This window comes from Castor canadensis, chromosome 14 (genome assembly GCF_047511655.1).
Source record: "Castor canadensis chromosome 14, mCasCan1.hap1v2, whole genome shotgun sequence".
Taxonomy (NCBI): domain Eukaryota; kingdom Metazoa; phylum Chordata; class Mammalia; order Rodentia; family Castoridae; genus Castor; species Castor canadensis.
Window position 1 is genome coordinate 28,864,513 of NC_133399.1, and position 27,087 is coordinate 28,891,599.

Genomic DNA, 27,087 nt, shown 5'->3' on the forward strand with positions numbered 1-27,087 from the left:
ATGGAAGACTGGCCATAGATCACAAAAAGGGATGGACACATTATTAAGCACATTATTCTCTCATACCCTTGCTGCTATCCACATCCTTAATCATTCTTATTATCCACACTGTCTTAAAAGGCATAATATCAGGTTTTGATTTAATTGCCACTCAGGAAGCTGGAAAGTGTTTAAAAGTTCCTCAGATGCATCTGTGGTAAAGATCTCCTGTCTTCAGCTTAAAATGTTCTACTGGCTGAGAAATAACAAAATGTTTTATGCATCAGGCACAGAGTATGACAATTTATTTTTGAATTTTGCCTCCTCCACTTATTATTTTTATGATGTAAGCAGTATCTCTTATTTCTAAGATATAGGCAAGTTGTTAACATTCCTAAGACATAATTTTGTCATCTGTGTTGATTGTACTACTGCACTAATTAAGGAATAAACAAAAAATGGAAGCATCCAATGTGGTGAAAAGGTAAAATAGAACTGAAATATTTTTATGATTATTAAAGATAAGGTTAACTTCCACACCCTTCAACTAACACATTGTATAATCTGAAGTTACTGTAGGGACATTCTATTTTAGTCACTATAAATGGATATTATGTTTCTTTGGTAAGGCATGACTACTTTCCATTTCTAATCTCCCAGAGCTATTCTTGCATGGCACAGAAGAAGCATCAAAATTATTCTGTTAAATATGAAATCACCCAATGATTCAGTTACTAAACTGACCAAAATCAGTTTCATTCAACTCATTCATGGTTTCCTATCTGAACTTCCATTCCTTGCAGGAATGCCCCATAGAAATCAGGATAAAATAATAACCACTTGTTTATGTCTATATATTAAATACATGGACCTATATTTTCATGTAATATGATATATCATTAATTTCTTTACAGACCATGGCAAATTTTTTGTGGGGATGAAAGAGCAAAATGGCATAGGTTTGCCTACCTTAGTTTTTAGGTCAGACACATTTAAATTTTATATCTCCAAGGTCCAGTGCACATAGGCAATTGTATTCATCAAGAAAGTAGATATTTTAATAATGATGAAATTATTTATTTGAGAAGAGTTATTTGGGCCAAACATTAATTAAATTCTACATATCTCTAAGATGTCAAACAGGTATTGGAGATCCATGTTATTCTGTCATTTCCTGTAAATTGTATGAGCACTGAGAGATGGTAAGATTTACATACATTCTCTACACTAAGCATGTCAATGGTAAGAGACTAATTGTTAAATGTATGAGACCCTTATCAGTCCACTTTCTCATGTACTGTAGCCACAAAGAACTACCATTCTCTTTACAAGATTAAGTTACTCAGTGTTTTATATTGAAGGATATGTCTAGGCCAGCTGGAAGATGACTTGATTGTATTTCTCAAGAATAAAGAACATACTTGATACATTCCAAAGTGTTATTGGTACACCAAATATAGTTAACTAAGAGTGAAACTGAAAATGCATTAAAATTTTGAAAATCAAAAGCTAGCTTTAACCTCAGATTACTGAGAAAGTCTCACTCTTGGAGTATGGAGATAGGCTTAAATTTTCAAAGTATTGTCATAATAATAACCTGATAAATAAATGATATCCTTACTTCATTCACTGCTACATATCACTTAGTGCATTTGAAGTGAATATGCAATGTCATAATCCCATTTAAAAATGTAGGTCCAAGTAAAGTATTAGATTTCATTAGCAAAAGGTACTGTGTTGCACACTACTTAAATTATCTTTAATTACTTTTGAGATAATTTTTAAGGAAAACAATTTATTGTTGCATAAATCAGTACTGACAGAAACATTGAGAGGAAATCTTTACAAATTTCTGAGTATATTTGCCTTTGGAACAATGGGATCATTTGGAAGGAGATACAAGAATTCAAATTTTTAGGTAATTAAATTCTTAATTTATTGAGCATGAGGGTTCATTACTGTGAAAGACTACATATTATTTCCAATTCTTTGTCAAACAATAGGCTGTGATTTATTGAAATCATAGAATTGTTACGACTGTTTTTTCACTATAGTTAAGTGATACAAGCAAGTGAATGCAACAAGTTAAAATATAAACAGTAGTAAAAAGAGTGGATTTGTCAAAATGGAGAAGCCAGGCATGTTGACTGTGAGGAAGGAATTTCATGATGTTTAGTTCTGGGCTACATAGCTAGATGCTGTGACAAAATTAAGCAAGCAAAAAATTCTGAGAAACATTTTGAAATATATGGCTTCTTGTGAATATATCATTTCTAAATTATTAAATTCAGAGTATGCATAAATTATTAAATATCTCTTAAGTTTCTCAATCTTTTTCTTTTTTTTAAAGGTGTTCAAGACATACAGAATCCACAAATCTAACATGTTTCCCAGAATTTCATCTCCTGGGACTCTCAGAGTATCCAGAACTGCAGCCCATTCTCTATGGACTTTTCCTCCTTATGTACCTTGTCACAGTACTTGGAAACCTGCTCGTCATCCTGGTTGTCAGCTTTGACTCTCACCTCCACACACCCATCTACTCTTTCCTCTCAAACCTGTCCTTTGCTGACATCTGTTTCATCTCCTCCACAGTCCCAAAGAGGCTTACAGATATCCAAACTCACAGCAGATTTATCTCCTATGTGGGATGCCTGACTCAGATGTCTCTTTTTCTCTTTTTTGTATGTGCAGATGATATGCTGCTGACTGTGATGGCCTATGACTGGTTTGTGGCTATATGTCACGTGCTGCATTACCCAGATATTATGAACTCCTGCTTCTGTGTCTTAGTTTTGGTGTCATTTCTATTTAGCCTATGGAGCCCCAGCTGCACAATTTAATTGTGTTACAATTTCCCATTTTTAAGGATGTGGAAATTGGTAATTTCTTCTGTGACCCGTCTCAACTCCTTAATCTTACCTGTTCTGACTCCTTCACAAATTACATAGTCATGTATTTTGTTGGTGCTATATTTGGTGTTCTCCCAATCTCTGGGATCCTTTTCTCTTACTATAAAATTATTTCTTCTATTCTTAGGAACCCATCAGCAGGTGGTAAATACAAAGTCTTTTCCACCTGTGGGTCTCAGTTGTTTGTTTATTTTATGGATCAGCTGCTGGAGAGTACCTTGGTTCAGCTGTATCATCTTCCCCCAGGAAGGCAGCAGTGGCCTCAGTGATATACACTGTGGTCACCCCTATGCTAAATCCCTTCACCTACAGCCTAAGGATCAGGGACATTCAAAGTGCCCTCTGGAGACTGCATAGCAGTTCAATATAATCTCATTTTCTCTTTCATTCTTTTTCTAGAGTATGTTGGAAAACCCCATAATCCAAAGCTACACATTTTCTCCTTAGCCATATTATATGTCTAGTTTCAAAACTTTCATTTTTATCCATTTTATGGTTCTAAATATTGTTTCTTCTATGTCCACATTGGACATAGAAACATCACAACTGCCAATATACCTGTGCAACCATTGCAGTTTCTGAGCAAAGACCCTGACCTCCAGGTGAAATGTGAAACTCTTTCTATAAAATTCCAATTTGAATCTGTTTTCACAGCTTAAATATAGTTTCCTTAAAAATTCCACATCTAGTACTAATTTAGGCAATGTCCGAGGGAATCACTATTACTAAATTTGGCTTTTATTGGAATCACCTTGAGAAGTAAAATACAGATAACTAGTTTTCATTTCCAGAAATTCTGATTTACCTGGACCTTTCTACTTATGAGTAGAAATCCTTCATAGATAATTCAGATGATAGTTTTTAAGTTTTAAGCCATAATGGGCAAGTAAGGGTTGCCTTATTGTAGTATCAGCTGAAATGGATTTCTTCAATTATCTGCTTTAACCACATTGTCCTTCAACACCACACACCTTATGCTTATGCTAGTTTTTAAGCTACTGTGTTTCTCCTCCAAACTCTCCCTCTGTTATTATTCTTTTTTCTTAAATGACTGGGTATCAAACACTGGGCTTCATGCTCGCTATGCAAGATCTCTACCACTGAGCTGTACATATAGCTGCTATCAATATAATTTAATGCTGAGTGGGGATACTCTACTTTCCATCTGGTTTTGTGGTTATACACTTCCATTCATTGTCATTAATTTTCACTACATTAAATCTGAATATATTTCACTAATCCCTTCCCATCCCTAATCTTCAGTGCTGTAAAGCCTCCATTTTTTTGCTGTCTCTTTGATAATATGCTGCATTTTGTGTTCATCCTGCAGTTAAGAATCAAATCGACATCCCATACTCAACTATGTCTTCAAAATATTTATATTTGTTTCTATTCATAGAATGAAATCTGAGTAATAAACTGTAAAATGGAGAAAAATGTGAGTCATTAGATATTACAGTATTTTAAAAGTAGTTAATAGCAGGTTTACATATGCTCTTGTTCACAGTATCCAAGTGAAGTTTCATTGGTGGTATCCTATTCCATGTTTTCCATACAAGTCTAACACTGCCACCCCCCTTAGTATCTGGCTTTCACTTGTGTCATGTGTTCTCCCTCTCACATGTGTTCACACCACTGTAATCTCATTGGCCACTAGGTCCTCATCATAGCTGAAACCATGATGTTTGGATTTTGCATGCAAAAGTGTCAATTACATAAATCTCTTTTCCTTATAACCCACTCAGATTCAGGTGTTTTGTGCAGCAATCTAAATGGCCCAATATAGGAGCACAATATGCTTTACTCAGTCCACTATGTGAAATGAAAAGATCAGTAAAAATAAACCCTCACACACATACTCATAGAATAAATTTTTACTAGATATCCGGTACCCACAGTCTATGAACTTCACACATAAAAATAAAGTTATATTGACTCACAATAATACATATGTGTTTGCTCCCTGGATTTTGACATTCTGTAGTATTATTCATCAATTCCTGAGAGAAAGTTGTGGATTGTTCATTTTGAAATCAGAAAGAATTCTTTTTACTTCACTTTACTTTTTACTTTACTTTATTATCTGTAAAGTACTCTAACAATTTCTGGCTGGACTAGCAAACACAGACAATACAAAGGTGTGGGATTTTCAAGACATGAAACTCCCTAGACCTTAACAATTAACTTGAGACCTTTTCTGGGTTATAACTTTCCACATTATTGTATAAAAATTGTGTGCTATTATGTGCTGTGTTTCTTCCTCCAGATTGCTTAAGTCTTAAGAACATATACCTTTCATTGTCATAATACGGTTTTAGATAACTTTGTGAAAGACCAGGTGAAGAGATTTCTATCAAAAGAGTTTTTATTTTAAAAAGTGAGAATCCAGACACTTAAAATCAGCTACATATTATAAATAGTATGAATTTTAATATGAGAAATGCATTCAATTTAAGTTTCTTAACTGTATGTTTACAACTACAACACACGTATCCAAGAGAGTTCGTGGAAAGATGTAGTCTGATATATTGATTAAGGCAATCTGTAGTGCATTATAATGAATCAAAAATTTATAACTTGAATTCTTAACTTAATGTATTCCACAGTGGACCTAAAGGAAGAAAATTGTATTTACAATATAAGCTCTTGAATTTATTATATGTGTCAGGGCCAGAACTCAGTACTCATCTCTGACATTTTGGAAGTTCTCTCTTTTTCCTCTTTATTTTTGGCAGAAGCAGTGTTTGAACTCAGGGCTTCATTCTTGCTTGGCAGACACTCTACCACTTGAGTCAAGCCTCCAGTCCTTTGTGCTCTAGATATTTTAGAGATATGGTCACCATTTTTGCCTAGACTTGTGTGGACCACAGTTCTACTTTACAATTTCAACTGATGTTGGGATGACAGGCCTAGGCCACAAAACCCAGCTTTTCTTTCCCTTTGAGATGGTTCTTTTTTATTGTTTTACTGGGTAGGGGTATATTATAACATTTACAAAATTCTTAAAACATATTAAGTATATCGTACTTGAATTCACCCCTTCCATTGTTTCGCTCTGTTCTCCTCTCCCCCGTTCCTTTTTTTTTCCATTTTTTCCATTTAGATACATGTGTATACCATATTTGCACCATATTCAACCTCATACACCCTTTCCTCATCTCCTCCCCTCTCTCACTCTTATTGTCCCCAGGCAGAACTTGTTCTGCCTTGAACTTGTTCTGCCTTGTTGTTCTCAGATTTTGTAAAAGAAAAGAATTTAAATGACATTTTTGCTTATTTAAGATAACTATACAGAATCCTGATACCAGTGGTTCATTCCTGTCATAGTAGTTACTCAGAAGGCAGAGATCAGGAGGATTGTGTTTCAAAGCCAGCCTGAGAAGATACTTTGCAAGATACTATCACAGATAAACCCTTCAACAAAAGGGCTCACAGAATAGCTTAAGGTGAATGCCCTGAGTTCAAAACCTAGTACTGTAATACATACACACAGATACATATACATATACATATACATATGTATGTAAATGTAGTGCTGTACAAGGAGTTTCTTTTTTTTTGGTGGAACTGGGGTTTGAACTCACAGCTTCGTACTTGCAAGGCAGGCACTCTACCACTTGAGCCACACCTCCAGCCCTTGTACAAGGAGTTTCTTGTGGCACTTCAATGCTTATATGCATTATAACCCAAATTGTTTTATCTCCTCTATATTTCTTCATCCTAACTTAGTCCCTTTCTTATGATTCTTTTGAATCGTTTAAGAATTCTATATTAATTCTTATGTAGAGTACATCAACCATACACACCTTTATTTCCTTCACTTGCATGTCTTGTGTGTGATCCTCCCCTTAGTGTAACCTGTTTTTCACAATATTGCTGTGGTTGTATTAGTCCTAAATTCCACATATGAGAGAAAATATGCAGCTTTTGGCCTTCTTCACTTAAGATGATGTTCTCCAGTTCCATCCATTTACCTGTAAATTACAAAATTTCATCCACCTTTATGGCTGAGTATAAATTCATCATAAATAAATTCCACATTTTCTTAATCCAATCATCATTAGTGGTTCATTTTGGCTGTTTCCACACCTTAGGTCTTGTGAATAATGCTGTAATAAACATGGCTGTGCAGGTGCTTTGTTGTAACCTGACTTACATTCCTTTGGTTATATCCCTAGGAGTGGAATTGCTGGATCATAAGGCTGTTCTATTCTTAGCTTTTTGAAGAATCTTCAAACTGTTTCCCATAGTGGTTGTACTGGTTTGCAACCACTATGTATGGTGTATGCAGTGTTTCAGGGTTCTCTTTTCCCTACATCCTGACCAACATTTGTTGTTGTTTGTATTCTTGATGATATCTAGTCTAACAGGAGTGAGCAGAACCTTAATGTGGTGTTTATTTACATTTCCTTTATGGCAAAGGATGTTGAACATTTCTCCATATGTTTTTTAATGATTTATACTTGTTCCTTTGAAAATGCTGTGTTCAGGGAGTTCAAGATGGTTGATAGCTGAAAGATGCAGAAACCATGAGCTCCACAATACAAGAAAAATACTTCAGAATCATTATAGCAAGAATCAGGTAATTCTTATTTTTTAGCCAACTAAATTACCACCAACACAGAGGGTGCACGTAAATTTCAATGAGTGACCCTTAAAATACCTTTTAAGTGCACATAACAGCTGGGAAAGTCCCTACACAGCTGGGACTGTCACTTTCTCCCTTTTAATCTCTCTCTTCTTGTTTCCTCTTTTCTGGTTTGGAAAAGAAGAAAACTGCAAAACAAGTTGAGCTAGTTTCTGTGACATCCTGGACCCATCGCCTACCTGCAGACACAGCTTCCCTTCACCCCATTGGGCCTGAACAAATTCAGCTGAATCTGCAAAACCACCAGGTAAGCATGACAGATTTCCTGCCCTCATGGTAATCATATAGATTGGTGATCATATAATCACCAATCTACCATATGGTGGGTAGATTGCACCCCTCTCAGGCAAAATTTTTTGCCATAAATGTAGAGCATTATTCTTCTGTGCTGGGTGAGTGTGGGGTGAAATGTTCAGCAGACCTTCCAGAGTGGAGGTGGGGTAGAAAGCTCTTTTTAACTCACAAAAATGGAAGCAGGAAACACAGCTGCACTATCTTAGCTTGTTGGGGGCAGGACTGAGCTGCCAGAGCTTAAGAGACAGTAAAGCAACACAGCTGCTACATGGTGAAATTGGCAATATATTTGACCACTTTGGAGAACCCAGCAGCGATTCTCCAAAAAAGTGAGTGATCAAAAACATCAGTTGCAGCTTGACCTGTTATCAAAAGGAACCAGCCACTGCTCCCAAACTAGCAGGACCACTTCAGAGAACCTTTCAGAACCAGACAGTCCAAGGAAAACCTGGGCTCAAACACCTGAGTCAGTTCCCCAAAAATCTGTCCAATAAGGAGGAACAATATCCACAGCCACACAGCCCAGAGTAATAATCTTAAACAGGGACGGAGACACTGTGCAGATGTCAATCCTGCTACTCTCTTGACACTCTTTCCTTGCTCTTTTCCCACATATTTATTCCATTATCTCCTTCTTTCTTCACCTTCTCCCCTCATCTATCATCCCATTTCCATTACCCCCTCCAAACTCCCCCACACTAAATAGTCCAGTATACCAACTTTACATATTACCCCATCCTTCCTATCCCTCTCTGACCCCTAACAATACCATCCTCCACCGTACACCTTAACACATATTAGGAACTTATTAACGTGTAGTCCCACACCTCACACACCTTCCTCCTCTCCTCACATCCCCTCCTTTCTGCCCCACCATCATTTTAATTACCTAAGTTCTATCTCTTCCAAACAACTGTTATCTCCCCAATACCCATTGTTTATAGATAATAACAAGAGGCTTTTATTTATTTTGTATATAAGTGGACTGGCATTGAATTTGTGAGTTTGTTATTGCTAATTTATATCTTGAGGTCAAGGAACAGAAATAGTACAACGGCCTAGCTAACAACCAGCCAGTCAAAGCCTAGAAGAAGATGTGGAGAAGGATTCAGGGGATACAACTTCTCAAAAGACTAACAATAACTCAATAGGAGATTTAGTGTAAAGTGAAGGAAATGAATACCCACTTTCTGTTTCCAATAGAGTGATGATAAACATGTTCAATGGGCTTAAAGAGGAGCATTCACAGGTGCTTAAAGAGGATCTTAAAAAGGATTCTAAACAGAAATATAATGAGATTAAAGAGAAACTTAAACAGAGCATACAAAACCAACTCAAAGAATATCAAGAGAATATAGATTAAAAATAAAATTCTCAATGACACAGGAACAACTAAATAAACTCAGAGAGGACTTCAATAAACTCCAAAATAAAATCAAGGATATTATAAAAAAAGAATTATAAGGAATAAAGAAGACAGCACAAGCATATGAAAGAGGAACTTACCAAAGACATGGAAATTCTCAGAAAAAAAAAGGAAATAGAAATCTTGGAAATAAATCTTCCTTAAATTAAATAAAAATACACTTGAGAGCCAATCCAGCAGGCAACAACAATTGGAAACAAAATTTCAGGAATTGGAAACAAAATAGATATTAAAGAAAAAACAGAACACTTAGACAAAAGATACAAGACATGCAAACATAATGCACAAGAAAATAATAGCAGAAAACTTCCAAATCTTGAGAAAAAGGTGCCCATTCCAATACTGGAAACCTCCAGGACACCAGAAATACATGATCAAAGTAGGACCTCTTCGTGGCATATTATATTTAAAACAAGTAGCATTGAGAAATAGGAAAGAATATTGAAGATTGTAAGAGAGAAAAATCAAATAACATGTAAAGGTTAACCCATCGGTTTCTCAACAGAAACCTTAAAAGAATAATGGGCATTGACTTAGGTATTTTGAGCACTGAAAGAATAAATTCAGTCCTAGGATACTTAATCCAGCAAAGCTATTATTCAAATTTTATGGAGAAATTAACGTTTTGCAAAATAAACAAATTAAAATAATATAAAACAATCAAACTGCCACTACAGAAGACTCTGAAAGGAATCCTACATGCAGAGGATGAAAATAAACATAACCATGAAATGACAGGACACATTAAACCTCAAAAGAAGACCAAAGAGTAGCATAGAATTAGCTGCACATACACAAATCCTTAAACAACAAAAAAATAACTAAGAGGCAGGAATCACTATATACGTCTCAATATTAACAATGAATGTTAATGGACTTAACTCCAACATCAAAAGACACCAATTGGCAAGCTGGATTATAAAAGAAGAACCAACAATCTGCTGTTTATTAGAAACCCACTTTATAGACAGAAATATACGTTGCCTTAGTGTGAAAGGGTGTAAGAAGTTTTGCAAGATAATGGCCCTGCAAAACAGCCAGGAGTAGCAATATTTATATTGGATAAAGTGGACTTCAAATATAAATTAGTCAGAAGAGAAAAAGAACGTCACTTCTTACTAACAAAAGGAACAACACATCAAGAGGAAATAAAAAATGTTTACTTATATGTGTCTGGTGTCAATGCTGCCAACTTCATTAAACAAGTTCCACTGGACTTAGAAACACAGATACACCAAACACAGTGGTGGTGGGAGAATTTAATACTCCTATATCATCAGTAAATAGGTCATCTAGAAAAAATTATAAAGAAATTCTAGAATTGAGTAACACACTAAATCTAAGGGACCTGATAGACATCACCAGAGTATTCCAACCTGCAACAGCACAGCGTCCATTCTTTTCATCATCCCATGGAACATTCTCCAAATTAGACCATATCATAGGTCACAAAACAAGTCTCAACTAATGAAAGAAAATTGAATTACCACATGGATACTGTCTGAGCATGACACAGAAAAGCTAGAACACAATAACAAAATGAATAGCACAAAACTCAAACACCTGAAGGCTGAACAACATTATGCTGCTTAACCAGTAGATCATTGAAGAAATAAGGGAGGAAATCAATAAGTTCCTGGAATTTAAGGAAAGTGAAAGATAACTTATCAGAACCTGTGGGACACAGTAATGGCAGTGCTAAGAGAAAAGTTTATAGCCATGAGTGAATATATAAACAACACAGAAAGACCTCAAATAAATGACCTCATGACTGAAAAACATGTGAAAAAATGCTTATCCTCCTGGGCCATAAAGGAAATGAAAATGAAAACCACATTATGATTCCACCTCACTCTATTAGGATAGTTACCATCAAGGACACAAACAACCTAAAATGGTGACGATGTGGGGAAAATTGAACCTTCATGCAGTGCTGGTGGGAATGTAAATTAGTACAATCACTATGAAAAAAGAGTATGAGGTCTCTTCTAAAAACTAAAATAGAACTGCCTTATGATACAACAATTCTCCTAGGGATATTCTTCAAGGCATGTGAGTCGATTAAAACAAAGGCACCTGCAGATCCATGTTTATTGCAACCGTATTCACAAGACATAACATATGGAAACAGCCAAGATCCCCCACTACTGTGATTGGATTAAGAAAATGTGAAACTTATTTAGAATACAATTTTATTCAGCTGTAAAGAAGAATAAAATTTTGTCATTTGCAGGTAAATGAAGGGAACTCAAGAACATCATCTTAAGTGAAGTTAGCCAGGTTCAGAAGGCCAAAAATCCTCATGTTTTCTCTCATATGTGAAATATAGACCTAATACAACACAGCAGTATTATATAGAACAAGCCATGCTAGGGGAGGTCACATATAGCAGGGGTAGGGCAAAAGAAGGAAGTTAAGAAGGTGAATGTTTGATGTACTGTCTATACAAGAATTAATATAAAATTCTTAAACTGGTTGAAAGCACCATCAGAAAGGGACTAAGTTCTAATGAAAAAAAGTAGAGGAGATGAAACAATTCATGTTATAATACATATAGACATGGTAATGCCACAAGGAAACTCCCTGTGTAGCTATCTTAAGCAAGAAAAATGCCATTTTAATTCTTTGTTCTAAAAAATCACAATGGAAGGGCAGAACAGGTCTTGTGGGGTGGGGGGTTGTTTCGAGTGGGACAGGGAGGTGCTAGGGAAAGGTTGTAGGTACAAATACTGTTTGCATATATGTAAATGTAAAAATGATGACTGTTAAAACTGTTCCAGGAATGAAGGGAGAGGAGATAAAGGAGAACAGTGGAGGGGTTGAATCCAAGTATTGTATATTTGATACATTATAAGAATTTTGTAAAACCTACAATGTACTCCCAGCCAGCAAAACAATGCATAAATGAAAGAAATGGCTCTGTTCGGTTCTGTTGCCCATGCTTTCAATGGGTTATTTATTTGGGCGGAATTTAGTTTTTGAGCTCCCTTTAGTTTTTGATATTCTGGTTATCAATTCCTTGTCACATATATGGCTGAAAAGCTTTTCTCAAATTCTGTGGGCTGCTGCTTCCACTTACAGACCATTTCTTTTGTTGTGCAGAAGTTTTTTACTTTCATGTAGCCCAATTTGTCCATCCTTTGTCTTAGTTGCTGAGACATTTGAATTATATCAAGGAAGACATTGCCTCTGTCTGTTAATTCTAGTGTATTCGCTGCTCGTTCCTGCACTAACTTCAAAGTTTCAGGTCTTATATTAGATCCTTAATACATTTTGAGTAGAAACTTGTACAGGGTGACTGAGATGGAGCTAATTTCAGTTTTCTGCATGTAGATATCCAGTTTCCCATCAACATTTTCTGAAAAAAGCTGTCTGTTCTCCATTTTATGATTTTTGTGCCTTTGTCAATATTCACATGGGCATAGCATCATAGATGTTTGCAAACTTTCTTGCACAGACTAGCCTGGAAACTTGATCCTCCATATCTCAGGTTCCCTTGTAGCTAGAATTGCAAGTGAGAGTCACCAGTGCCCAGCAAAATTTTCACTTTTAATGGAATTACAGATGGCAGTCTAGGATTAAAAAGAAAATGTATGACCATGGTAAGAATTCATTTAGAATGAATATCATCATAATCTATATAACTATTTGTTATATAATTTGTAATATAGATTATATTATGTTTTTATGTATGTTATATTATATATATGGACACACGAAAATGTATAACAAGTTATTTATATTGGTGTATCATTGTCTATTTTTTGAGAAAAAAATTAAAGACATAGAAGTTATGAACTTAATATCAAATCTAAGAAGGCAGTATAAAAACACTACAATCAATTTAAACATAGAAGGAACCAGAAAAAATAAGGAGTTCTGTAAATAAAGAGGAAATAAATACATTGTAGAAAGTGTCCAGAAGTTGATTCTACTGATCAAGAAAATACAGAAATATATAAATATACCATGAAAAACACTGAGAAATGACTATGGTTTTAATATTATAAACATATTAAGCAGATTACTAATATCAGTAGATTCAGATTCATCTAAAATTATACCCAATTTTGGCAATAGTATGAGAAATCATAATTAGTCCTTTAATGGAAACATCATCTTTTCATAACTGAAGACTTTCAATCTGTTCTTTATCTTCTCCAAAATAAAATCTAAATATTTCCATTCAAAAACTCACTTGTACTTCAAAATACCAATCAATACAATCTTGTATATGTGTTCACAGGAAGCAGATGAAGGTAAAAATTAGTAAGTCTAAATAGAGCCTATCTGGAAAACAAAGATAATCCATGTAATTACTGAGAATAGATTTTTAAACACCCTGAAAAAGGCCAAATCCAGTCATATACACTGATATTTAATGACATTTAAAATATTAATATATTTATTAATTATTATTAACATTTATAATATCAATATATGCCTTATATTAAATAAAAGTGAACTTATGATTACTCATTATACATAAATGTGGTAAATGTTACAATTAAAATAAAAATTATATCCAAAATCTCATAACTTACTAAGGCTTATAAGAGAGCAACGTTAGCAAGAGGTGAACACAATGTCAAGTTCTTTATTAGACCACACAAAATTTGCAAAAACTGTGCATTGGTAAGAACACCTTTGTAAAAATAACAAAATGGCAATGAGAGAGAAATAAATTAATAGCCTCTAAAAGTGAATAAAAACTTCATTAGAATTGTTAGAGTAATGTAGTCGCCTAATTTCATTTCATCACATAGCAACACAGTGACAAAGAAAGGATACCCCACCCCCAACCACCACCCCAGGCCAAGAATTCCTACAAGAAAGATAATTAGAGGAAGTCAGCCAGCTACATTTATATTTTGAGATGCTTTGTAGTAATCCCATTTGTCTTACTTCATGTGAATCATGGGGCTTAACATTAGGTATAGATTACTTGGGACCATGAACAAAGAAGGAAGCAGAGTTCACAATGACTGATTAATAAATGTGTATGGTAATTTTGTTTCCCCAACAGGTGTGACATTGAGTCAGATATAATAGTCAATGGCAGAGCCATCTTGCAACATTAACTAGGAAATATCATGTGTTGGACCTTAAAATACCTATTAAAGCTAAGAGAATTGAAATAATATCAAGTGTTTTTGCAATCAAATGACAGAAAACTAGAAATTAATGACAGAAAAATTTGCAAATTTCACATATAGGTAGAAATTATATAGCATAACTGCAACAAAAAAAACAAAGGGTGAAGGAAACCAAAAGGAAAAAAAATATATTGAGAAAAATCAAATGTAGGTACAACTTATCAAATTTATGATGTTCACAATCAAAAGAGTGAAGAGACTATGATGTAGGAGAGAATATTTATAATGTATACACATGAAAAGGGGATAATTTTGAATACATAATGAACTCAAAGAGTCCAATGGTAAGGAAATAAATAAGTGGGCAAAACATTAACAAGCACTTCATCAGAAAAAGACCTACAATAAGTAACATGTACATGAAATAAGGCTCAACATGGCTACTCAACAGAGAAATACAAATTCATATTTCAAGGAATTATCACCTTACCCTTGTTAGATAGAATACCTGCCGTCATAAAGGTGAAAATAACTGGTATTCTCAAAAATGCAGAAAACGGAAATTCTTGTACATCTTGGAGGTATTTAAATGAGTACAATAATATTCAAAACAGCATAAATTTTTCTCAAAAACTACAAATAAGACTGACTACCAGATTAAACAGTCAGTCCAATAGTATGCATATATCCAATTAAGTGATATTTGTACTTTTAAGTGTATTTGAGCTGTATTCATACTGACCAAGAATAAAATCACCCTAGTGTTCATCAACTGATGAACAAATAAAGAAAATTTGGTGCATATACACAATAGGACAGCACTCATCCTTAAAAATAAGGAAATCCTGTTATGTACTAAGATATGATGAAGCTAGAGTATATTATGTTAACTGAAATGGAAGCACAGATACTGTGTGATCACATTTATGTGTGGAATCTAAAAAAGTTGAAATAATAGATGCAGGGTGTGGAATATTCACTACCTTGATGTGAGAGCAAGAGCTGGTGATATGCATGGAACACAAAAGTGTAGGCAAAGGACACAACATTCTACTTAGAAAGGGAAAATTATTTAAGTGATGCATTTGTCAACATGGGGACTATAGTTAATAACAAGGAGTTTCTAGCTTGACAATCATTAAAGATTGATTTAATATATTCTCACCAACAATAGTCACCTTAATAAATAGTTTACTCATCATTCTAGTCTTAAAGCCATTATGATCCCTAAGGGTAAATGAAGAAAATTTCTTCCCGTTTCTTCCCCTTGTTGAGCAAGGCAAATATGTTTCCTGTACTAATTCTTCTTCATGTAATATATTGTACCACTTTCAGATAATCACGATCTTTCTCTTAGAGACAAATAACATTAATTTATATTTATTTTTTAAAAAGTCTCCAGGGATTCCTGTGAAGACTGTCCTAAATTTTGTCTTTCATGAGTAGAATTTAACTTCAAAGGAAGTACTTTTTCCCCAGGAGTGTTTTAATGCTACGAAGACTCCCAACAGCTTTGATTCTCATAATCCCATTGTTTCAAAAATGCATGCATGAGAAATGTTCCTATTTCAATAAACAGAACACATCTGTTAGTGACTTTGCAAGTGAACAATCAAGTGCTATGAAGAACAGAATAGTCCTCAACCAATTTGGGGAACTTCTGTGATAGCTATTGAGTTCAAAGTAGAAGGATTTCATGTCAATTAGGTTTAGCAGAGAGTGAGAAAGGGGAAAGAGATGTATCAATAAAGAAAAAACCTCCCAAAATCTTGGTAAATGGACGTATGGAGCTGAGTGTGTTCCCTTTTTAGTGAAAGATATGGGAACACATTTAATCGCATAAGAAATAATCACATTTAGTCACAATATGACCATAAACTGAATATATATAATAAAAAGTGATAAGTGAATATGTAAGTTTCCTGAAAAACAATAAATGATTTGATTTTTTAAAAACCTATATAAAATGTTTTAAACAGGAAATATTTACCCAAATACATATGAAAGTACTTATTAAATTGAACTGATGTTTAGTGTTGCAAGGGATGGGTACAGAGTCAACAAGAATATTATGGTCTTTCAGGAGAGTCATCAGGATCACTGAGCACCTCAAATAAGCTGATATTTTTACCTTATAGATAAATAGATGAAAGATAGATAAATTGATAGAAATATACATATATATATATATATATATAGTTATAGTTATAGCTATACATGTAGGTGTCTATTGGAATGGGATGAAGAGCCAGTTTGACAAGATCAAAATCATCCCTTCTCTGGACTATTACAATAGCCTACAAGATACTCCCTCAACCTACATTTTATCACAATTTTGACATTTCCATCAGAGAATAAAACCAAAAGTCAAAAGCAACAGAAAATATTCAAACACAAAGGAAATGCATAATACACTGATGAATTATCAGTGGGTTGTTGAAGAAATTATGAAGGATATCAAACAATCCATAAAATCAAATGAAAATGAAAGCATAACTTACTTGAGCAAGTTGGTTTTATTCCAGGTATTGAAAAGGAAATTTCAACATATGCAAATCAAGAAGTATAATACAGCATATAGACAGAATACAGGGTGAAAAATAACATGATCATCTCAATAGAAGCAGAAGAAGCCTTTGCAAAATTCATCATGCTTTCATGGCAAAAGTTCTGAACAAACTGGTAATATAATAAACCCTATATACATAAAAAACTACAACTACCATCAAACTAAATAGGGAAATACAGAAGCCATTTTCTCTAAAGTCAGGAATGAGAAAAGTATGTCAACCCTCTCCACTCTTATTCAGTATAGTACAGGGTGTCCAGTCTCTCCATCTTATGCATTCAGTTAGTCTTGGTGCTTTTAGACACTATGCAACAGTTCACCACATGTGGGAGGTTTGGGGCTGGGTAAAGCATGTGCTTCATCAGACAATCTGTGCAATCTGGTGCAAACACATGGAAGTGGGAAGCAGATCTTTGAAGCCAGTCTTTGCTGGAAAACCCTGACCAGAAAGTCCGAACCCTGTTGGGGGTCAAAGATGATAAAATCATGTGCTTCAGCCGACATTTGCTCAACACACACATGTACCTGGAAGACAGGTATTTGAGGCTGAGTACTCTGGTACTTGGTACTCAGTTTCCCAAAGATACCTAGCCAACTGGACTTAATCCTCACTATGGATTGTGGTGTCACTGACTACAAGAACTGCCTGAATTTCTTTGCAGACTCTATACCTGGAACACAAATATTCATATTTGATATAACTATAGGAACATGTCTCAGTTGGAAAAAATCCTCAACCTTATAACTCATTAATGGTTTGTGTGTTTTTATCTTCCTTCTGTAGACACTGAACCGGGCAATGTTGAAAGACCAAGAATATGAGAAATATCAGCCTCTGACCAGGAGTAAAACACACTCCACTCATTTAAGAAAAATAAATAAACCCATAGCCACTTAAGAAGAATGTTATTATAATTGAAGGGAGTACACAATTATGCCTAATTTTGTCCTAAGAAAGTAACATGGCTGCCCTATATTTAGGGTGTTTAATCAACATCACATAAGATGAAGGACTGCATTGTCTACATACCAACTTAAAGTTGATAGTTTCTAATCAGAACACATTGTTCTATGCCACTTATCTCTCAGGAATTTTTCATCATCCTTATGTTTGCTTATATGTCTCCTTAAAAGATGTTGGTGATGACCCCAATATATGTTACAACTACCCTTACCTTTAGTGAACTTCAACGTTTTAGAAGATTTTGTACTTAAATTAATATCTCCACATGCTATCACAGAACACAAATGTGGCAACATTATACACGGTATTTGGCAAAGATTAAAAACTAATACATGAATAGAAGTTCTTTTGATCTTTCTTAAATGTCCAGTGGCTTCACATAGTATCAGTAAAATATCTGGTATACAAGACAGCCTTTTAATGTTTTTCCTGATCCTATATTCTATACCAGCCTGGTCATCTGTTTCATTGTTCCCTGGTCAAAATTCATCTCAGGTACAGTTGGAAACTTCAGCATCATGGAAAGATCCAATCTTTAGGACAGTGACTCAACCTTCTTATTTGTAATTTATGTATCTTCACAGCAATCTTTTCTAATACATGGAGTACCATTCTCTTACTTCTACTACATGAAGGATACTGGGGCTCATTATTTTGGCAAGTCTTACAATAACTGAATAAGGAATAATACAAGAGAAAAAAATGTATATTCATTTATAATTAATGTTACTTCCATACAACTAGAAAATAGGGATTATGAGTACATACCTGTATGACTGTATTTTAAAAGAGCATTAAAATTTATAATTAAGTGACCAATGTTTCCATCTCATTTATAAATATATTCACTTGTAGACATTTGAAAATATCCAGATACCCTGACCTCAGATCAAAGACAGTAACATGAGAATAAAAGCATTTGAAGTCATTATCCCATTTTTTCTGGGAAAAAATCTTTTTTATTACATTATTGTTATACTGGGGGTACATTGTGACAATGACAAAAGTTCTTATAACATAATTGAATTCTCCTTTATCTTCAACTCCCCCCCACATTCTGGAAATGTTTCAACATGACTCATCTCTATTTTCAAACATTATGAAAATGTAGCATATTACATTATGTAGTGTAATTATATATACACTACATTCTGTCTCCTTCACCTTTCTTATATCCTCTCCCTTCCAAGTGATACAAAACCTCACCAGGACCTATTTTATTTTAAGTTCTCTTTACAGTTCTGTAAATGGTATCTGTGGCTGTTGCTTGCCTGCCCACTGCTGTCAACCTGCTGTTGCTGGAGATGTTATTTATGCAGATCTCAGGGGTGAGCTTAGCACTCACCTTGCCCTGCAGGCTTTGTTTACTCAGAGTTCTCCTGTGTGTGAGCCTCTGCTGCAAGATTTCCCCTTTCCAAGCACAGTGGGGGAGGTGACACTGCACCGGCTTTCTCAGGCCCTCCTGTTTGTTCACTGCTCACGTGGGAAGTGGTTCTTCCCCCTCTCCTGTGGAGTTTTCCTCCCACCTCCACTTTTACAAGCTTTCCTGCTCATGATTACTGGGTGGTGCTGCTGCTCCTGCCAGCCTCCATGTTTGTTTACAGCTCACATGGGAAGTGGGTCTTCCCTCCTCTCCTGTGGAGTTTTCCTCCCTCCACCACTCTCACAAGCTTTCCTGCTCCTGGTTGTTGGGTGCACACCCTCGCTCCCCCTGGAGCCTCTCTGGCCCATCTGGCTTGTTTATTTAAAGTTCCGGGAAGGATTCCCTTCCCCCAATCTTCGGGGCTCAATGCGCCCTACCCTCTTTCCCATGTGTCTTTATTGTTCTTATTGCTTATTACTCAGTTTCTCTTTTTTCCCTGGGTGGAGGTCGATCTGTCCAAGGGGCTATGCTGCTCTGGCCCAGGGTGGTCTGTGGGAGTACCACAGTACCTCTAAGCTCACCTTGTCCGCATCTTCCCAAGCTGTCTGGGCATGGGCGACTCTCGGCCCGGGGGCCCTCCTGGTTTCTCCATTTAACGTGAAGTGGAGATGCTCTGCGCCGGCTGGAGGTGTGGAGGGGTCTAAGTTTTGCCTCTTCTCAGTGGTTTTGCCTGCAAGTTGTGTCTCCAGTGTCTCTCCAAGATTTCACTTAGGAGGCACACTTTCTGCTTCCTCCCTCTAGCTGCCATCTTGGAATCTTTCTTCTTTTACTTTTGATTTAAATTAATTTCTTCTTCTTGCCTTATTGATCTAGCTAGTAATTCCAATACTATTTTGAAAAACTTTGGAGAGAGTGGACACACTTGACTCATTCTTGACTTAGGGGAAATTCTTTCAGTGTTTCCTCACATAGTTTAATGTTGGCTATAGGTTTGTTGGCCTTTATTATATTGAGGCATCTTTCTATTATTCTTACTTTCATCAGAAAGTATTTTGAATTTTCTCCAGGGAATTTTCTTCATTTTTTGAGACGATCATGTAGCAGTTTTTTTTTCTTTGCTTCAGTTTATATGCTGTGTTAAATTTAATGATTTGCCTATGTTGAACCAGCCCTGAAACCCTGGAATGAAAGCAACTTAATCATGCCATGTAATCTTTTTGATATGTCACTGAATTCAGTTTTTGCCAACATTTTACTGAGTTTTGCATCTAAGTTCATTGAAGAGACTTTCTTGTTATTTACTTTTTTCTTCTATCCCTGTCCAATTTTGGGATTAATGTTATACTGACCATAGCATGAGCTTGGAAGTTTCCTTCTCTTTCTACTTTATGGAAAAGTTGTAGGCATCTCGGTATTAGTTCTTCCTTAAGTATATTGTAGAATTCAGCAGTAAATCCATCAGTTCTCAGACTTTTCTCTCTTAGGAAACTGTTGATTGTTCAATTTCATTGCTTGTTATAGATCTGTTTAGTTGATTTATATCCTCTTGGTTCAGTTATGCTGGTCATATGTGTCTAGAATTTGTCCATTTTTTTCTAGATTTTTGAATTTAGTTGAATATAGGTTATCAAAGTATTCCCTAATGATTCCCTGAGTTTCCTTTGAGTTTGTTGTGGTCTACCCTTTTTCATTTCTAATTTTATTAATTTGGGTCTTTTCATTTCTCATTTTAGTCACATTTCCCAAGGGTTTGTCAACTTTGTTTTTTTTTTTTTTTTTGAAGAACCAACTTTTTGTTTTGTTGATTAATTGCTTGTTTTTTTTTGTCTCTATTTTATATATTTTGGCTCTAATTTTTATTTTTTTCTCCCCTGCTGATTTTGGGTTTAGCTTGTTCTTGTTTTCCTAGGAGCTTGAGATGCAGCATTAGGTCGTTTATTTGACATTTTTCTGCATTTTTAATATATGCATCCATGGCTATAATATTTCAACTTACAACTGTTTTTTCTGTCTTCCATAGTTTCTGAAGGTTATGCTTTCATTTTCATAAAATTCCAGACACTGTAATTTCTTCACTTTTTTCTTCAATGACAATGCAATGAGTTGTTCAGTGTCCACATACTTGAGTATTTATGTTGTTTCTTTTGTCGTTCAGTTGTACTTTAATTGTGTTATGGTCAGATGGTATGCAGGGGATTATTTCAGTTTTTTTATATTTGTTAAAACTTGTTTTGTGACCTATAATATGATCTGTTTTGGATAAATTCCATTGCCTTCTGCAATTAATATTTATTGTGCTTTTGCAGTATACAGTATTCATATGTGTGTCAGATCCTTATCAGGTTTTAATTAACACAAGCCTTTCTTTTACACAAGTTCAAATTTCCCCAAATTATATAAGTGTAGGGTAGTTGTATTTCTCCATTCATAAACACTAAATTTTATGATTAGTGACCTATATACAGATAGTTTTTGCAAAAGCATTTTTGAAGAGGCTGTTTTTTCTCCAGTGGATGTTTTTGGTTCTTCAGTCAAAATCCAATTAGATGAAGTAGTATGGATTTATTTCTGGTTCTTCCTATTCCTTTAGTTTTCATGTCTGCTTTTGTGTAAGAGCCATGCTGTGTCTGGGTTACTGCGGGTCTGTAGTATAATTTGAGTGTTGCTGTGATGTCTCTAGCACTTTTCTTGCCCATGACTGACCATGCTATTTGGAGTCTTTGTGATGTATATGAATTGTAAAATTCATTTTTCTGTTTATGTGAAGAACAGCATTGGAAATTTGATGGGGATTTTATTGAATATGTTGATTCCATTTCATAGTATAGTCATTTGCAAATGAATTCTGTATATCCATGAGCACAGAAGATATTTCCATCTTCTGATGTCTTCAACCTCTTTATATTTTTCCTTGTAGAGTCTTTATTCTCTTCAGTTTAGTTTATTTCTACAGTGTGTTAAGCTATTGTGAATGTAATCATTTTTCTGATTTCTGATGCAACCTGTTCCTTGTTGGAATAAGGAAAACTACTGATTTTTGTACATTAATGTAATTTCTTACTCTTTTCCAGAAGGTATTTACTAGATCTAATATTTTTTGGTTTAACCTTAGGGTTTTTAAATATAGAATCAAATCGTTTCCAAATAAAGATAATTTGAATTCTTCCTTTCCTATTTGAATCCCTTTTATTTCTTTCTCTTCCTTCTTGCTCTGAATAGAAATTCCCATATTATATTAAATAAGAATGGGAATATTCTTATTAAATAAAAATGGGGATCAATCCTAACTTTAGAAGAAATGATTTCAATTTTGCCCCATTTAGTACAATGTTGATTGTAGGTTGTTCTTATATACGCTTTACTATGTTGAAGTGTGTTCTTTTTATTATTAGTTGCTTCTGCAGCTTTGATCTTGAAAGGATTTTAAAGTTTTTAGAGGCTTTTCTGAATCTTGTGAGATGATCATGTGATTTTTATCCTTGATGTTTTATATGCTTTTTTATATTTATTGGTTTGTTTATGATGAACCATCCTTGCATCCTTAGAATGAAACCAACATTTTTTATGCTTACCATGTCTTTTTAATGTGTGATTGAATTTATTTTGCAAGAATATTTGCTTCTGTATTTGTCAACAAATTGCTCTATAATTTTTCCTTTTTTATTGTGTTCTTATTGGGTTTTGGTATCAGGGTAATGTTGCTTTATACATTGGTTTACTAGATCTACTTTGTAGAAAGTTCCATGGAAACCTGAGAAGAAGGTGTATTGGGTAGCTGCTGGATGAAATATTCTGTGTTTCTCAGTTAAGACCATTTGGTCTGTATTTTCACTCAATTCTGAAGTTTGTTGGTTTTGGGGTTTTTTTGGTCTGGATGACCTATCTCTTAGTGAGAGCTGGTTATGGAAGGCTCCTGCTAGTATTGTGTTAACGTCTATCATTGACTTTATGTTCCATAGTATTTTTTAATGAATCTGGATGTGTAGTTGTTTGATGCATATATTAGCAACTTTCAACTCCAATTAATGGATTGTTCCTATTATTAAAGAGAACTGATTCTTTTTCTCCTCTGTGTCATCTTGGTTTGAATTTTATTTTATGAGATATAAGTATTACTCATCTTTCACACATTTTCAGTGGAAAATGTTTTAACATCATTTCACCCAAGCCAATGTTGTCTTTGTAAGTGAGACACATTTCTAAAAAGATGGAAATGGTGCAGTTGTGCTTTATTAATCCAGCTAGCAATTCTGTGTTGTTCAATTAGAAAAGTGAGATGATTAATATTAGGAGTTAAAATTAAAAGTTCCTTTGTTATTTTAGTTTCAACAACTTTTCATTTCCACTAATCGTGACAAATTATAAATAGCTACACAGGTACCATATAAAATATTTTAGTTTCACAGTTTCGTGACATTCTTCACATTCACAATTTGGGACAATCATCATTATTGTCAACTGCCAGTAACAAGCTTCCTAAACTGAAATTTTTGCTCATTTGTAAAACTCCATATTCTCCACCCATTTGCCCATTAAATCCCCTTAAATGAAAAAACTGTAAGAAATTAAAGCCAAGAATTTTAAAAGAAATCTGTCGTGAAAAGCAGTAGTAGCAGGTCCACATGTTCAGTTTTTCTAACTTTTACACATTTGTCCAAGATGGATGCAATACGATTAAAGATTTCACCATCATTCTCTGGAGCTTCTTCAGGATTCTACTAATGTCCCTGTTCCTCAGGCTGTAGATGAAGGGATTCAGCATAGGAGTGACCACTGTGTATATAAATGAGGCCACCACATTGTTTCTGGGAGACTGGGAAACAGCTGAACCAAAGTACTCTCCAAGGGCTGTTCCATAAAATAAACATACAACTGACAAGTGAGACCCACATGTGGAGAAGGCTTTCTTCCTTCCATTGGAGGTTGAAATATTTGAAATGGAGGAAATAATTTTACAGTATGAGAAAATGATCCCTAAAACAGGGAAAATACCAAGTATGACACCAATAATATAAATAAGTATGGTATGACTAAATTTGTATGTACAGGCAAGGTTAAGGAGTTCAGAAGGATTACAAAAGAAATTGGCAATTTCTAAATCCTTGAAACAAGAAATCTGTAATACAATCAAATTGTGGATCTGGGATTCAAATACACTGAGTGCAAATGACACCAAAACTAAGAAAACACAGAGGTGATGGTTCATAATTACTGTATAATGCAGAGGGTGACAGATGGCCACAAACCGGTCATAGGCCATCACAGTCAGAAGCATATTATCCATACATACAAAAATGATAAAAAGAGACATCTGTGTCAGGCACCCCATATACGAGATAGTTCTGCTGTGAGTCTTTATATTCATAATCATCTTTGGGACTGTGGTAGAGATGAAACAGATGTCAGCCAAGGATAGGTTATAGAGGAAGAAGTACATGGGGGTGTGGAGGTGGTAGTCAGAGCTGATGGTTAGGATGATGAGCAGATTCCCAACCACTGAGATCAGATACATGGACAGGAACAGTCCAAAGAAGACAGGCTGTAGGCCAGGGTCTCCTGAGAAGCCCATGAGTTGGAATTCTGAGACACGGGTTAAATTCATTGCTTCTATATTGCTCAGATTCCTTTTGGAAAAGAAATGTTATTGAAAAAATTTGGTAAAACAAAATACATCCAGGACATTATATATTTTGAACACAGGTACTGACAAGTAAAAATGTCACCTTTCAGTTTCATATACTTGTTGCATTTCTCATTTGGGACAAACCCAATCTTCTTAGCATTCTTATGCTAATAGTTTATATATCGTTCACCTTGTTCTTAGTTGTTAAACACCTAATGTAGTGCCACTCAAGTAAAGCATGTTAGAACACCCAGAACATTAGTATTGCCAAGTCCACAGTGACAGTAAGATATATCCCACTCATTTAAAAAAATGTAGAATAAATATTCTCACACACATTTAAGAAAAATATTCTGATTGAAGGAAATTAGAAGTGCACATTTATGCCTTATTCCATCCTAAGACACTGATATAATTTCCCCAGGCATAAAATATTGATCAACCCTCTGCAAAAGCAAGGATTGCCTTATGGAAACACCAAATTAATGTTGGTATAGTTTCTAATCAGAACACATCATTATGTGCCTGTACACACCTGTGCAGGTAAATGTGGATAATATTTGCCTACCTTAAGAATGTACCTTATATTTTTAATTAGCTACCCAGCAGCTTTCATCTTATCTATAAACATATTTATAAATGAACTTGTGGACATTTTAAAAAATGCAAATAGCCTGACTTCATATCAAAACCTGTATCGTGAAAATAACAGCACTTGAAGTTATTTGTTACTTTCTTAGCTAGAGAAGTGGCCACTGTCTTGGAATGTTTCTTTACATATAGAAAATGCTCCATTATTATTATTACTATTATTATAGTTGTCACATATTCCCATACTAGCATATGAACATTTGCTAATATTTGCTTCAGAAGTAATATTTCATACAGTTCTAAAATTTTACATATGTACTTAGAGATCTTGGTAACTGCATGATATTTTTTCTTGCACACCTGTTCAGGAAAGGCACTATTTTCATGAATTTGGTGGGTATATTTTCCTGACAATATGTCTATGTCAGTATTTATTTATGTATCTATAAAATTTTTTCGTCAAATAATTTATGAAAAAAGTGCCTCAAGCCCATTTATATAGTACAAAGCATAACAGCTATTACCTTACCATATAATACTTTATAGTTTACATCATCCAGTGTCAGAGAGACATTATTTAACTTGCAAGTTCATAGTTATGACAGTCGTTTCACTATCTGTGTTCATCACTTAATGTAACAAAAGTGAGAATTTGAATAAATGTTCTTGAATGAGATGGTGTGCTGATTTATAATCCTTAATGCATGTTCAGTTTGACTCTTAGTCAATTACATTTGTTTTACTTTTAAAAATTACTCATTATCATCTACATCTTCTTATTAAGATTGCTATGAATTTTAACCCTGAAGCTATTCCTGCAATTGTCCTATTTTTCACAATACACCATGAAATTTCAACACATAATTTTTCCATGAGGCTCCAGAGGAGGAGATAATACGAGGATCAGGAATTGAAAATGAATACTTTGTGCCAAATTATTGATTTATCTAAATATGCAGAATATTTGTTCAATCCATCTGTGTTCATATTACTTAATGAAAATAGGGAGAATGACTGCACATACACAACATGTGTGGCCCCCAAAGGAAGTATGACAAAAAGTGCTGACCATGATGGATTTAAAGAAAAAAGAACTCCATCATGATGGAAGTAGCAAGCTCACTAACAAACTTTGCAAATGGCATTGTAGCCTGCATTGTGTGTATTTTAACAATGTATCTCAACTTCAGGCATAATTTTTACTACCACCTTTGATTGGTGCTTTTTATCTAGGAAAATTTCTGCTGTGATTTTTGAGTAATTAATGAAGATGTGATTAAAAAGTTATAGTGGTCATGGTTCCATGATATTCCTGCAAACAAGAGATATTTTATCTTGTTCTAATTTGAAGGAACACTCCTGCAAAGGATCAAATGGCAGATAGCACCAAACATGTTGAAGCCTCACTGCTTATATCCACTGTTTTAAAACCAAGGAAGGACTCACTTAGCATTTAACAGAGATTTTTTTTGTTTCTGTTTTGTTTTAATATTTTTACTGTTGTACTGGGTAGCAGTACATTGTGACATTTACAGAATTTCTTACAATGTATCAAATATATCCACCATTCTACTTTATTACCTCCCAACCACCATTGCTAGAACAGTTTTAGCAGGTATCGT

General features: G+C 34.7%; 1 protein-coding gene across 1 annotated transcript; it reads right to left on the reverse strand.

Annotated features, from left to right (window-relative positions):
* Positions 1-23,893: 23,893 nt before the first annotated feature.
* Positions 23,894-24,856, reverse strand: LOC109680056 (olfactory receptor 7E24-like). The gene has a single exon (XM_020155053.2). The coding sequence runs from the start codon at positions 24,851-24,853 to the stop codon at positions 23,894-23,896; it is 960 nt and encodes a 319-aa protein (XP_020010642.2). The 5' UTR covers positions 24,854-24,856.
* Between the last annotated feature and the right edge of the window lie 2,231 nt (positions 24,857-27,087).